Source organism: Tribolium madens, unplaced genomic scaffold, assembly GCF_015345945.1.
Source record: "Tribolium madens isolate multiple individuals breed KSU strain unplaced genomic scaffold, Tmad_KSU_1.1 Scaffold_97;HRSCAF=244;Tcas5.2_LG3a, whole genome shotgun sequence".
NCBI classification, from domain to species: Eukaryota; Metazoa; Arthropoda; class Insecta; order Coleoptera; family Tenebrionidae; genus Tribolium; species Tribolium madens.
The window spans coordinates 4,307,182-4,321,788 of NW_025401069.1; the positions used below are offsets into that span (position 1 = coordinate 4,307,182).

Genomic DNA, 14,607 nt, shown 5'->3' on the forward strand with positions numbered 1-14,607 from the left:
TTAGCAAAAAAGGGGTACTGGGATAAATGAAATAAAAGATCGTTGTGCTTTCTTCAAAACATTGAAAACCATTTAATACATCCACATATTTATAGTAATTACAAATACTTGAAAATTTCTTAAAAATAACTAATTTTTACAGAGCTATATCTACATCTATCCTTATACCTATAAAGAAAATTAATTAATCGCATAATACCAAAAACAGAAAAATAATATAAAGCAAATTAAAATAATTCGAGTTCACAATATGTAACCATTTCAATATATACAAATCACAAAGACATGTTATCACTCTTGGATTTCATTTTCTTGGGCTTGCTGCACTGCTGTTTTCTGCACCATGCATGATCTGGCAACCGACTCAAATAACCTGAAACAAAACTAAAATTACCAAACCGATAGCATTTCCTCCCAATCAGTTTTGACCTAGCGGTACTTGAAAGAAAAAAAAACACAGAGAATAAGAAGTTTATCAATAGAAGAAAAAATTGAACCGAAACTCACTTTTCAATCTCTGGAGCGCAGTGCACAAACTCGTGACTCCAAAACTTATAGGTGGGATTTTTGATTAACTCGATGAAGGTAATCAGCAGTCCCCATGGATGCGGCCTGTTGACGATCAACCTCTCCAGAAGAACTCGCGTTATTTGCTCTTGAATCGCTTCGGTGTTGGCTTCGGCGAACAAATACAACAAAGTGCAAGAGAAGTAGTGCGTGTGGCTATTAGGATAACGCAGCTGATTCGCTATGGCATTCAGGAATAAGTATCTCCCTTCCGTATCCAAGTCGACAGCGAGGTTCTGGAAGATGTCCATATGGGCACTGTGTGCGATGGTGGACATGTTTGGGGGATGTCCCTTGCCTCTGATATACGCTATAGCTTGCATGCCCACATGCAAAACCAAAGCGTTCATCAAGGGGATGTTATAACGCACTCCAGGATCGTTGGAAATCTGAAGATTGCTTCTCAATTCTGATAGGAAGGTCACTGGGGCTCTGGCTTTCAGATACGAATCCAGATCTTTTCTGAATTGAGCTGGAGTTATGTTAATCGGGATATTTGCTAAGATCCTGGGACCGAAGGCAATTTCGGGCAACATATCGACCTTCAAGTTGGGAGTGAAAGGATCGGGGAGTCTCATGTTGCGAGGAAAGGCCGACAAAATCAAGTTTCTCATTTGAATACAATTTGGTGGAATCTCATCGCAGAAATTGTAATGGTAGTCGCATAGGAACTCGGGGAAATCATGGAGGAGGACCAACAATACCCTCAAGGTGCCTTTGTAAAGCATAGTCACAGGTTTGGCCAACTCGGCATTCCTCAGAAACGGCGATAAATATTTGAAAAGATCGATGAGAAGTTGCGCGTACAAAGGCCAACATTTCTGTTGTGGAGTTCCTGCCAGCATCCGTCCCATAAAGATTCTATGGGACACTAACTCCAACCAGGCGTAACAAAAACCGGCCGCTTTCGTCGGACGCAAAATATGAAGAGTGTGGCAATATGCATTCAACACGTGAAAATTGATGGCTTCCAAAACAGGTTCGGGGGAATTCAACTCGAGGAACAACATCGTAAAAATCCTTTGGTATGGTAACTGATTGAACTCGATGGTTCTGGTGTCGTGATCTTGCAGCAAACAGCCGGCGACGATGCCCAAAACTTTATTCAAAAGATGAATTTTTGTAGTGGTGTTATTGGCATCACCTGAATGTTTCACCAGGAGGGCTACTAGTCGGACGAAGGCATCTAACGTGTTGTAACATTTCGCTCGGACTGTTGGTAACTGTGCGTTTGTTTTATCTGAAATTATTCTGTACACCGCTTCAACACACAACTGTGTTGACAATCTGAAAAATCTTGTAATCAATTCGTCGGTTTTTAGAATTCCATGCATGTTCATTTGATGCACAAATACGCCGAATGCTTTCGTAGAGTCGCGGCCTTGTGGTTGGTTGTAGATGCTTATCCACTCCCTCAACAAGAAGTCGGTTTTCTCGACAAATCCCGGAGGATCATCATGATATGGGCCGCGCACCTATAAATTTATTCATAAGAAGTATCCTCGTTATTTTTGAACAGACTTAAAATACTAGCTATTCAAATCTTTAATGAACCGTAATGCAATTTTTCATTAATTTTTACGAAATCAAGCAATTATAAGAATAACAGAGAAAAGCAGTTTTAAGATTCTTTAAAGCACATAATAGAAACATTTTAATTTCACGAAATATCATTCAAGATGTACTTTCTTTTCAATATACAATTTTAGTATGTTTCGCTTACTCTATTGTTTCAAATTATAATTGAATACAACAAAAAAATTGAGGTAATCAAATAACAAAAAAATAAAATAAATAAATAAACAAAACAGTTATTTTTGAACACCATTATTAGCGCAAAGTGTTTTTTAAGGAAGAACATCCTACGTTGTCAATTTTTTCATGAGAGAGGCATATTTGTGTAGACGTTAATGTACAGAAATTATAATTTAAAAGTTATAATACCTGGAAAAATAACCGAACAAGATATTAAACAATGAATTTAACAAAACGGTTTTTTAATTGGACATGATTTTAATTAAATAAGAAAAATTGAAATTATCAGCGACACGGTTGTAAATATAAACATTACAAATATGAAATTTGAATGAGCTTTAATTGGAAATAAATTTAAAATTTCAATAATTCTGCTTATTTTATTTTTATTATACGAAATCATTGTCCCAAAAAATATCATACTGATTCCTAATTTTTACTAAACTATAACCGATTTCTCATAGTAAATAAGAAAAATACAACCGTGACGTTTATTCATTGCTTTATTGTGGACAAAAACAAACTTTAACAAAATTTATAAGTACATAACATATTTCAAGTTTTTCTTTGAATTTCAACCTTTCGATGGTCAAGAATTTGTTGCTTTGCACATTTTTATTGCACGATGCCTTTTAGACTCCACAATATTATACACAAAATGAAGCAAAACTAAATATATGAAACTAAACACTTAAAACAAACCAATAATCAAAACAGTTTTTGCACTTTAAAAAATTTACTACCTTTCCCATCGAAAGGTTAGTTCTCCTCCTAAAGGAAAATAATCACACGACTACAAACTCACAATTTTCTTTAAAAACGCTTCTCTACCAGTCCGTAATCGTAAAAAATCCGGCGATAAAAAAATTTCTTGAAAATGTTTAGGTTCCGTGTCATGTCACTTAAACCGGAAATCACTATCCGTGCGTCCCGAAAAAAAATTTAAACCATAACTCCCAACCGGATCGCGTTTAATCTACACAAAAAACACATCGTTTAGAAAAATGATAAAAGCAAAGATTCACCGAAGGAAATCTATAAATAACCATTTGTGTCGCAACACCTACCTGAAGAATTCCGTTATGGATGTGAAGAGTAGGACCCACAGGTGCCCGATCTCCAAAGAAGGGTGTTTCAGGATTCTGTCTCAGTATTTCGATAATATTGCCCAAACCTTCGGGTGGCTGCCTCATATGAGTCTGTATTTTGGCCAACATTTCGATCGTATTGCAAAGGTCGTTGTCGGTTACAAACTGGTTATTACGATCGTCGATCAGATACAACTGGACCAACTGCATGGCAAAGTTGACTCCCATGTAATTCACACCGTTTTCCATACACTGGGCCAGTGTCAAATCATACTGAGGAACATGAACAAGGCCAGATTTTATTAGAGTATCGACAGCGTCGATATTGTAGCGGTAATCTTCTCGACATTCGGTCAAAAATCTCGTGACCAGTTTGTTAGTCCATTGCTGTCCGAAAACTCGTGGATCTTGGAAAGATTTCAAAACTCTAATTATGATCTCTTTGAAACGCATAACGACAGGATCGGCTTCGCTCGAAACAAGGGACTCTTGTAGACTCTCCACGCACTATACACACAAAAATGTATCATTAAACGAGCCAAAAACACAAAGCAAGACACTCACTTTTTGTACCATCGCTTGTGGCGGAGTAGGATCCCTATTTCGCGAAGTGTGTAAAAGACATTCTCTGATTAAGAGCAGATTAGAACTCATGTGTGAATATTGGGGTTGTCCGGATGTAGCTTGAACAAACTGCTCGATTTCGAGACACAATTTCTCAAAAATTATGCTCAAGTCATCGTTGAGGACCGCTGCTTGTGGCAGTGGAAATGGTGTGGTTGGATGTATCTGGGTTTCAATTGGTGCCAAATTTTGTTTTTGCATCAGAATACTCGAATCGCGTTCGTTCGGTAGAAATCCTGGAATATTTCGGGCGAATTCTTCGTACACGGCCATTTGACTGTTCGAAATGCCGCCGACTTTTAGTCGTATCTGTTCGGGCATTCGTTCTGCTTGGTAAGTCAAGGCAATGGCGTCGCAGTAACGCCTGAAAGCAGAAAAAATAATAGATAACAAAAAAATAAAATGCATGTTATTAAATATGTGCAATTCTATTACGAAAACCGAATTCAAACGCTTTTTTATTTGTTCAAAACCTCGTTATATGTTTAGAAAATCATAATCTACTTACCGTCCTTCTTGTCTCGCCATCTTCCTAAGATCGTACTCGCTCATCAACCGCTTATCAATTTCGGGAATTGCCTTCTCGACGGCCGTTTTCTGAACAAAAGCACAAGCTAACTCCATATTATCATTAGCAATAATATTGGCCGCTTGTTCGATCATCTCCTTTTGTTGCAAAGTAGGCGAACCAATATTCGCCAAAAGGGCTTGTTTCAGATGCGTATTTATCGCAGATAACAACTGATCTCGACACGTTATCATTGCCATACCGGCGGTTAGATTCCTGACCATAAAATGCGCGGCTAGCCTCATCCTTCCCTCGTCCGGATCCAAGGCAAAATCCTTTCTGATGATTTGTTCGGCGGTCTGCAAGGCGATTTTGATGGAACGGTCAACCACAGGCGCTATCCATTCCTGCACAGCATGTTCAATGGACGACCTAACCAGAGGCTTTAATTGTGGCTGATTTTGAAATAACAAGATAGACGGACTGACGACAGTGTGAGTCTGGAACGACGTCATTCCGGCGATTTGGATGTCCCCATAGCTAAATCGGGGCTCTGGAGGGGCCGACAATGCCGACGTTGGAGTGGTACTATTATTGTGTGTAACGGGAGAATTAGCCGCTTGTCCAGGAAGCATATTCACCAATTCCGGTTCGTTTATAGCACCTTGTTGTGGAATGTTGCCTTGTGATGACGGTATCAAAACGTTTTCTTTCTTAGATGGCTGAGATAACTGATACTCAATTTTGTGAATGCGTTCAGGATCTTTCAAATACATAGTTGGTTTTAGTTGAGTGATGTCAATATCGAGGTTTTTGCACAACACTTCGATTTCAAATTTCAGAGTTAGTTTTAAGTCCTGCTCTTGATGAAGTTCGGCGAGAACATTCATGATGGCCATGGTCCAAGGATTTTGAGGCTTGAAAACTTTGCTTTTAGCGCACGATTCTATCACTTTCGCTACGAATGGCACCACGTACAACAATTCTTGTTGACCTTTATTGTAGGCTTCTACTAGTAGAGATTTTAGATCTAAATCGATTTGAAGAATTGGTTTGTTTCGAGCCAAAGTCAATATTCCCAACCAGTGACCCAAATTTTTTAATAATGACCTATCAGAGAAATTTTCTATTCCTTTATCTGATCTTAAAAGTACTTTGATATTTCTGAATGTTTCTTTAGTGACCATTCTGTAAACCTCGTTGTTATTCAACGTATCCAAAAAATTGGAATACAGCCCATGAAAATTCAACTCGATTGAAGCTCTCTTCATTACTAAATATTGAGATAACCAAGGCCAGTATTCTTCCGAAACTAATTCACGTAACTCATCACATTTTGGTTTAAGATTCAGTTGACTTAAATTATTAAAAATGAAGGCAATTTTATCCTGTAGGGCTTCCGGTGGCGCTATTACTTTCTCATCTTTTTCTGTAGCGACAAGAAGTGTATCGATATTTGTTGCATTGGCTATAGAAGGTCTACTCCCCAAAGTACTAGTAGTAGTAGTACTTGCCTTACTCGGTGCACTAGAACTAATAGTCGAATTCGGTTTATACACTTGTGAAACTGGAGTATTAGGTGGTGCAAGCATCGAAGCCATACTAGCCGGTAAAACAGAACCTTGTGGCTTATTTGGAGGTTCAACACTTTGCAAACCATATTCAACATATTCTTGTAAATGTGGCGGAAATTCGGAAAAATGAGGTATGGCTCGCACATGTTCGCAATATTTGTGATAGTCTTTTAGTCGACTCTTAAATCTATCCAGAGCTGCAATGCCGAAATAATACATTTTAGATCCCTCTGGTTTTTTGAGGGCTTCTAAAACGAAGCGCAGAGCCAACCCTAACGCTACGTAAGATGTTACAATGCTCCTTTCGATTATACCTCCAAAAAGTTGGGCAGTGATAAACAGTTCTTTCTCGGGATATTGTGGGAAAAACTTGTATTCCTCGAACAGGTTTCGCAGCATGCAATTGAAGACCTGGAACAATAAAACAACTCAAAAAAAATCTTTCAAACAATTTAGATTTTTTAGCTAAAAAATAATAGCCTTCTTCCCCATCAATGTTTCCAAAAGAAATTTATTTTCGACAACATTTAGCTCTCCTCACTTCATATAATTATACAGAGCTCTTTGTTTTAAAACATATACCAGATTAAAAATTTTGTTTTAAATTTTTTCATAAATATGATATAACGACAGAAAGAGCGTTTTTCATCTATAAAATGCAATAATAAAAAGCTAAAAAGCCTAGTTTTTAATCTAGTATTGTCTAATTTTCATCAAATAGCTATCCATTTTAACAATTTTTAAAAAGTGTTTGATTAATTTTTATTTTTATTACAGGAGAACGCACACTTTATATGGGTTTCTAAAGACCACTCAAATGTGGATATTTTTAAACCAATCGACGCGTCTTCAGATAAGAAATTTTGCGTTACCATTGCGCCAAAACGCTAACTTTATAAATAAATAAAGCGGTTATTTGTAAAACAAAATTAAAATGCTGCCCATTACTTTACATTAGTTGGAAACAGAAGATCTCACTCTAAGGACCATCTTAAAGCGAGATCTAACTCTCTCTTTACAACTAAAGCAAAGTAAATGGCAGCATTTTAATTTTGTTTTGCAAATAACCGTTTTATACAGTTAGAATTTTGGCGCAATGATAACAATAATAATGTAGTATTAGTTTTGTTGCTTACATGAATATCATTCAAGCAAACTTTAAAAACATGTTTGATCGCCTGTATTTCTGAAATCAAGCTAATAAAAGTAAACGTACTTCTCTCTCCCGTTTATTGTGCGAATCCTGGAACCTCTTCAACATATCCAACACCTCATCAATCGACAAAGTGGGATGAGGAGGATGATTGTAAATTCTTTGAAAATAGCTGTTAGCTTCGTCTTCAATATCCTTCGATACGTTGGGCGACATTTCCGGAAACAAATTATATTCAGGAATCCTACTTTTATCAATATTTGACGCCGGTCCCATCCTTCCAATATTCCCAATTTGATTAACTCCCAAAACCAGCGACGAGCTCGTCCCCACAGGTCCTTGATGTTGCAACGGCATCATCGGGAACGGACTATTAGATGGACCAGCACCCAAAATCCGCGATGGAGAACCGGGAGATTGTACTAGCGGGCCGAGGCCCCCTTGCAAATTAAACGCAGAACTCGTAGGCCCCGACATTGTCATACTAGCCAAATTCGTAGTCAAACCAGGAATAGTATCTACACCGGAGTGGTTGTAAAGCTGTCCCGAAATAGCCGAAACGCTAAACGGCCCCTCTACGCCCCTGGACCGAACAAGGGCCGGCTGTTGACGCGATTTCAGTAAAATACTACAGCCTGTGGTGACGTTAATTATGGCCTCTTGGCATTCTGGACTAACGCTGTTCATGCAGGATTGCAGACAAATCATAATCGTGGTCAAAGTTTCGTTAGGTAAAGACGAAGCTTTCGTCATCGCGTCGTCGGTTTTACCGAGGATTTGCGGACAACGACGATGCAAGAACTTGACGCAAGCTTGAACAAAAGGTTCGCCGTGTTCTCTGATTTTATCAGAAAGCCACTTTTCGAGCTTGAGGTATTCTCGTCTCGATGCAAGACAAGCCAAGTCTATGATGAAAGGGTAAGATTGTTGATTCTGAGCGTTTAGGAGCATTGATAGAGCTTTCAAATCTTGGGCAACGTCGAGAATTCGGGATAGTCTCGTCTGGTCGCAGTCACTTCGCACGTACCATTCGGCCATGGCGTGCATTATTATAGATTTTATATTTATGTTGGTAGTGTGCCATGCATGATGTAGTATTATCGCCGAGTTTGGGTGATTTAAGAGAAATATAGGAATCAAGTTTGAAAGTAATTCTTGTCTCAGAAGCGTTACCGGTCCTTGTATTTGCAATAATGCGAGAACTAAAACGTCAGGACAGTTATGCATTGGATATTTGAATAATTCTTGGACGTAAGTGAACAAGCCACACTCAGACATGTGTAGGAGCAATTCGACGAGATTTAACGATCTCCAATTGGCAAGTTCTTTGCTGTCTTGTTCCGGTGGTGTTTTAAGAACGTCTACACTGACAGTCATCGCGGGATAGTCAGCAAAACAGAACACATCTGGATTTTTGAGTACATGTTGTATGAGACTGAACTGTCCCTCCACGTTCGTCCACCTTTTATAAAATTGGTCGATTGGAAAAGTCTCCGGGTGAAATCCCAGGGTCTGGAGGCCATGTCGAAGTGCACTTATTAAAATAATGAGTCCTTGCCTATCTTTAATAACAAATTCAGGATGGTCCAATTCGGCCACAGCATTAGCCCATTGAAAGTTCGGCACGACCTCTTTTAACGCCTGAACGAAAACCTCCACATTCCAAGTGCGTCCCTCATTTCCCTTATTAAAACTGCCTGGCGATTGTAGACTGAGTGATTCTTCAAGGCCACTGTGTGTTCGGCACATAACGGTAAGAATCCGAGCCACGGTCGCAGGGGTGATGTCTCTTCCCCCAAGCTTCATCAAGTTGTTCCGACATTCTTCTACTGACGAAGTAAAACCAAAACCGATCTCAGCTACTAGATCAGCCAGTGAAGTCTCTAACATGCCCCCGGATAAACCGGGGCCCTCGGATGACATTTCCGGCGACAATTCACAATGTTCGGGGTAAACTAACGGTGCTAACACTACAGGAACGAGGTCTTTTGGAAAGTCGCGTTGGAGAGTATCGAGAAACGCCCGGTGCGCGTTGTTGGTAAGTCCTACGTCTTTAGGAGCTTTCAAAACGGCAGAGAGGATCAAGTGGAGAACCTCAGGGGTGGTCTCGTGGAGACCCCCTTCGTGCTGACGAGTGCTGCCTTCAGTCTCAATGTAGGACTGGACGAGAGTCGGAACCGTTAGCCGTAAATGTGCCTGGGCTAGAGAAGAGACTTCCGGGTTTGAAGAGTGGCGAAGGGCGAGAGCGAAAACGACTTCCTGTACAGCTGAGAGGCGAAGGCACTTGCTCAACTGATGGAAGAACTGGGGTCCAAATTTAAAAGCCTGAAAAAAAATGTATAGGAAAAAAAAATTATCAACGCGATTTTATTACCTTGTTGTTACTCAATGGATTGTCTGTAATGTAACAAACAGACGACAACAGCGAGGGTTTGTTTAACAAGTTCGAACACTGCTCTAACAATGCTTGATTTTGAGGAGATGGAGCGGTTATTTTGCTTGTAGATTCAGAAAAGTCCACTGATGAAAATAGACATTGGAGCAAGTGACGGTCCGCCTCCAGACCATGCAAAGTTACCAACTATAAAACGAACATACGATCAAATTTAAAAGCTGTTTCAGTGATAAGAAGTACTTTGATAATCTGAATGACATTTTGCAAGAACGTGAACGAAAAAAATAATAACAATCAAAACACCTTTGTTCACCACAACATTGCTCGATCGGTAATTGCGTGACAGCTGGCATTGGAAAAGATGGCTGATGCTTCAATTTGTCATGTTGATAATTTTAGTCCACGCATATTGCAATGATTCAGATTTTATCGCTATTCTTACCTTTGAGAGTTCGGCAACGACTTGCTTGTAGTTCTTTTTGGTTAATGATGCAACTAAATAACTTATTTGTGACAAGGTAAAAGACAACGAGTCTAGGTTCATAGTTCCATGAACACGGCCTCGAAAGCTTCAAATACTTTTGAAGCTTTCTTAGGTATACACGGGGCTTTTATCCACAAAGTCTTATTTATTTTTGAAAAACAACTAAATTTTAAATGGTCCAAGACCATCATCGAATCTTTAATTTACTTTTCACCACTTTAATTTACCAGAATCATCTTTTGACTCACGCAACACACAACACATGCACCGAATACAACATATGTATGAAACTACGCATGATCAACAATGAGCTCACTATCTTGAGGGAATGTGTGATTATCGTTACGTGTATTTTGAGAATCTGTTTCGAAAGAGACACGAAAAAAAAATAAAACCACCCGAAACTCGCACAAAAATGTCAAGAAAACGTCAACATTTTACATGTGCTTCGAATGATGAAGAAAACTAATGATCTGAATTTAAAACTTTAGCGACACCTGACGTGTTTCAACGGCAATTTTTAACCGCCTTTTTTAGGTGAATTCAAAATAAAAAAACATCTTATCTGCATCTTTACTTAAGAACTTTATTATCTTTCCTTATCATTAATTTTTATGAACAAAAGACAAATAAAGATTACCTAAATAAAATTAATCATTAAATTAAAATATTAAAACTATCAACACTTTATTTGTACCAATCCTTAATTATTTTTACAAAAATCAAAACTCTACAAGTTTTCAGAATTTGTTATGCTTCTCAGCAAGAAATTTCTTCATTTTCTCTTTATAAATATTTTCTATTAGTTGTATCTGAAATAAATCATCAATATTAAACCTAAAATGATGAGTATGTTGGCATTATGTTACCTCCCTATCATTTAAAACCATTTTTTTCATGATATTTTTTACATTTTTATTAGTCTGTTTTTCAATTTTAGTCGCATTGAACATATACGCCTCCAAAAGGGACGCCCATCGTTTGTTTAAGTCCTATAAAAAATCAGTTCATTGCTACTGAATTAAAAAAAAATCAATACCTCAAAAGATTTTTTATAATTAGCGGCAAGTTTATTATACTTTTCCAGAACAGTTATGCTACTACTTTTATAAGACTTGCACTCCTGAACGAGAATATGTACGCGCTTTGCTAAATCAATGTTTTCCTTTTCTAAAGTTTCCATTTTTCGACCACATTCCTCCAAAACTGCAGCAAACTGTTTGCGATAGTTGGCTTCCTGAATTTTCCACTTTTCTTTTTCCTTGTGATACAAATCAGATCTTTGTTGAATCACTTTTTTGTATTCCTCTTCAATTTTTTCCATTTTTTTTAAATTATCTTCTTGTAACTGTTCACGTAATAACAATTCCGTTTTCAAGATCTGTGCTTGTAAACATTTTTGAAAAAGTTCGCTGGTTATAACTACAATTTTTTTAGTTAACAATAATAAAATTAAAACATAAACCTACTGTCGCTGTTTCTTTTATCTTGTTCCAGGCCATTTTCAACGTCTTCTAACTCTTTAAATAATTTTTTTCGGACCACATCTTCATTTGCTCCATTAGCTTCCTTTTGTAGATCTATAGTTTCCTGTTTTGCGTCATTTAGCTGCTTTTGAGTGTTATCCAACTGTCTTTCAACTTCTAATTTGTTTTGTTCCATAATCTGCATGCATTTTTTGTAATTAAGAATTTCATCTTTCAATTTTTGAATAGTGTGTCCATTATCTACAGACTCTTTTATTAAATTGTTTCTATTTTCAATCAATGAAGCGATTTCCTTTTTCATTTCGGCAATTTCATTACTACTACGTTTTAACTCATATTCCAGAGCAAATTTTTCACCCTCCAACATAGTTTTCGCATTTGTAAGTTCATCAATAGTATCTTTTAATTCAAAATCATTCTTGGAACCCCCGCCATGTGTGAAACTCTCAATAAAATCACTCAACATATTATCCCACAGTTCCAATTTTTCTCGAATTTGTTTACTTTCAAGCTTATCAAGATGAAACGAATTAAGAAAATTTTGTACGTCTTTTTTCATTTTGTGGATAATTCCAAAATTTGTCCTTCTAGGACTTGTGGCTTCCAAATGAGCAAGAATCTGTTGCAGCTGTTCGTGAACTTTTCCATATTTTGACTTCACTGTATTGACTTCATGGACATCAACATCAGACTCAAGTAAATCAGTTTCTGAAAGTCCCAACTTGAGACAAATTTTTTGAATCTGAGTCTTAACTCTATCATTCTCCTCAATTATTTTTTTAAACTCATCTAGTTGAATCAACAATTTTTGTTTATCTTCTTCTGCTTTTTTCAACTCTTCTTTTAACACTTGTGTAGATTTATCAGTCTGCTCTTTTTCTAGTAATTGTTGTCTTAAACTATTAATTGTAACTTCTGCATTTTTTAATTCATTACTCATTGTTTCCAACTGAGGCAAGCTGTATTTTTGAGATAAGTTCTGGATGTCACTTCTTGTTTGATGTATCATTTCTTCAATCTTTTCCTGCAGTTCCTTATTTACCAAATTCAGGTTCATGATTTGATTGTTACGATCTTCAACAGCCTGTTGGTAACTCTGTAACTGTCTTTGCATAAAAATTATTAGCTCCTCATGTTCATTATCACCTAAAAATCTTATATTATCGAAATGTAAATAATACAATTTTCAGACTTACTGCATGGTTTAACCTCACATGAATACATTTTACTTAAGATCTGTCTGTATTCAAATAATTCATTGAGGTCTGAATCATAAAATCTAAAATTAATTTTATTAATTAGGAAAACAACAAATTTGTAATTATTACTTTAATTTTGCTTTCAGTGTATTAATTTCAATATCTTTATCCAACAACATTCGTCTTAATTTTTCCATATGAACCATCATTGATTCTTTGTCCTAAAATCAATAAAAAGTTGGTATGAGTTTCATTAAGAAATATTACCATACCATTTTTTTGATTTGAAAAACATCCGTTACATCTAATTTATTGACTTCCAATTGTTGCAGTCTATCTAGAATATTCAAATAAAAAAACAATGACAGATTAATTACAGAAATAAAAATGCTAAACCTTTAAAATGATCACTTTCTTTTTTTATAGCTTCGCCCAGAACAAATAAATCTTTACATTGTTGTTGCGCGTTTTGGAGCTTTTTTGATAATGCCATAATAGTCATATTATTTTCTTCCTCCACTTCATTTTTGCTTTTCATTAGCTTTTTCAAATCCTCTTCTAAACGTACTTTCTCCTTTTCCTAAAAAAATATGCACTTACAAAAATTCATAACGCCAAAAAACTTACTAGAATTTGAACTTTTTTTGATTGTTCCTGATATAAAGTTTCCAAACTAATAATCTGATCTTGATGAGCTTTTTGTAATTCCTCAGAGTTGGCTTTTCGAGCACCTGTACTAAATGGGTTGTTATCAGCTAATTTCAATTGCAACTCGTTGATTGTCGACTTGTATGTACATATTTCCAAGTTTTGCTAAAAATATTTCATAGAGAATTTGTGTATTCAAACTTTCAATTATATTTACTTCTTCCAAGATTTTCTTGAAACTTTCGATATTCGTGTCTTTTAGTACCAAATCTTGTTTCAAGTTATTAATGATTTGATTTTTTTCAACTAAAACCCATGATTGTTATTATTTCCTGTAAAAATGAAAATTAACAGACCTAATAAACTTTCAGAATTTGTTAAAGATATTTGTAAATGACGGATTTCCGCCTCTGCTAGAGTCGCTTTATTTTTAAGTATTCCAATTTCCTTTATTTTCTCTTCTTTGTATTTATCAAATTCTTTCTGAAGACGATTAATTTCTCTGACTCTAACATCATATAAAATCTTTAACTGCTCCTGCTGATTTGCATCCTTGTAACATTGTTCAATAGCTGAATTGTCCGTGACGTCGTTTAGCAAACTTTTGCCACTGGCCTCATACTTAAATTCATTTTTATTCCTTAAAGACCCTTGATAATTTGGTTCATTTGCTTCAACTGATGTTACTGATGAATTCATCGTACTATCGTCATAATTAAAAGCGTGAATACCATCTGCTAATAAATCTGCTAACTACAAGAACATTAGATTTAGCAAAATTTGTAATTTATGAATAGTTTTACTTCTTCTTGACGTCTTCTCTGTTCTTCGAGTTCTTCATCCTCCTCGCGACTTTGGGGATTATCAACATTTAATGAGTTGTCTTGAAAGACACTCATTTTTACTTTTTATGTTAAAATTAAACTTTTTACAGGTTAACCTCTCTTTTGAGTAAACTTTCAACGACGCCATAAAAAAAGTTTAAAAAGAAACCGCCGCCAGTTCTGAACAACGAAAAAATTAAAAGTCCCTAGAAAATTAAAAAAAAAAACAAGAAATTATCAGAAACGGTAGAATTACGTTACGTAATAAATACACAGTGTTTCTAATATCTATTTATGTGTA

At 36.4% G+C, this 14,607-nt stretch overlaps 2 protein-coding genes across 2 annotated transcripts; both read right to left on the reverse strand.

Annotated features, from left to right (window-relative positions):
* Positions 1-45: 45 nt before the first annotated feature.
* Positions 46-10,563, reverse strand: LOC123015203 (CCR4-NOT transcription complex subunit 1). The gene is made up of 8 exons (XM_044414811.1): positions 10,107-10,563; positions 9,644-9,850; positions 7,333-9,594; positions 4,543-6,527; positions 3,975-4,398; positions 3,390-3,917; positions 508-2,042; positions 46-373 (listed from the first exon to the last, which is right to left on the reverse strand). The coding sequence occupies exons 1-8, from the start codon at positions 10,206-10,208 to the stop codon at positions 292-294; spliced, it is 7,125 nt and encodes a 2,374-aa protein (XP_044270746.1). The 5' UTR covers positions 10,209-10,563; the 3' UTR covers positions 46-291.
* A 151-nt stretch (positions 10,564-10,714) lies between these two features.
* Positions 10,715-14,592, reverse strand: LOC123015204 (intracellular protein transport protein USO1-like). Its single transcript, XM_044414813.1, has 12 exons — positions 14,286-14,592; positions 13,839-14,235; positions 13,700-13,788; positions 13,462-13,647; positions 13,231-13,414; positions 13,107-13,171; positions 12,964-13,055; positions 12,832-12,914; positions 11,618-12,781; positions 11,188-11,570; positions 11,018-11,140; positions 10,715-10,960 (listed from the first exon to the last, which is right to left on the reverse strand). The coding sequence occupies exons 1-12, from the start codon at positions 14,379-14,381 to the stop codon at positions 10,889-10,891; spliced, it is 2,934 nt and encodes a 977-aa protein (XP_044270748.1). The 5' UTR covers positions 14,382-14,592; the 3' UTR covers positions 10,715-10,888.
* Between the last annotated feature and the right edge of the window lie 15 nt (positions 14,593-14,607).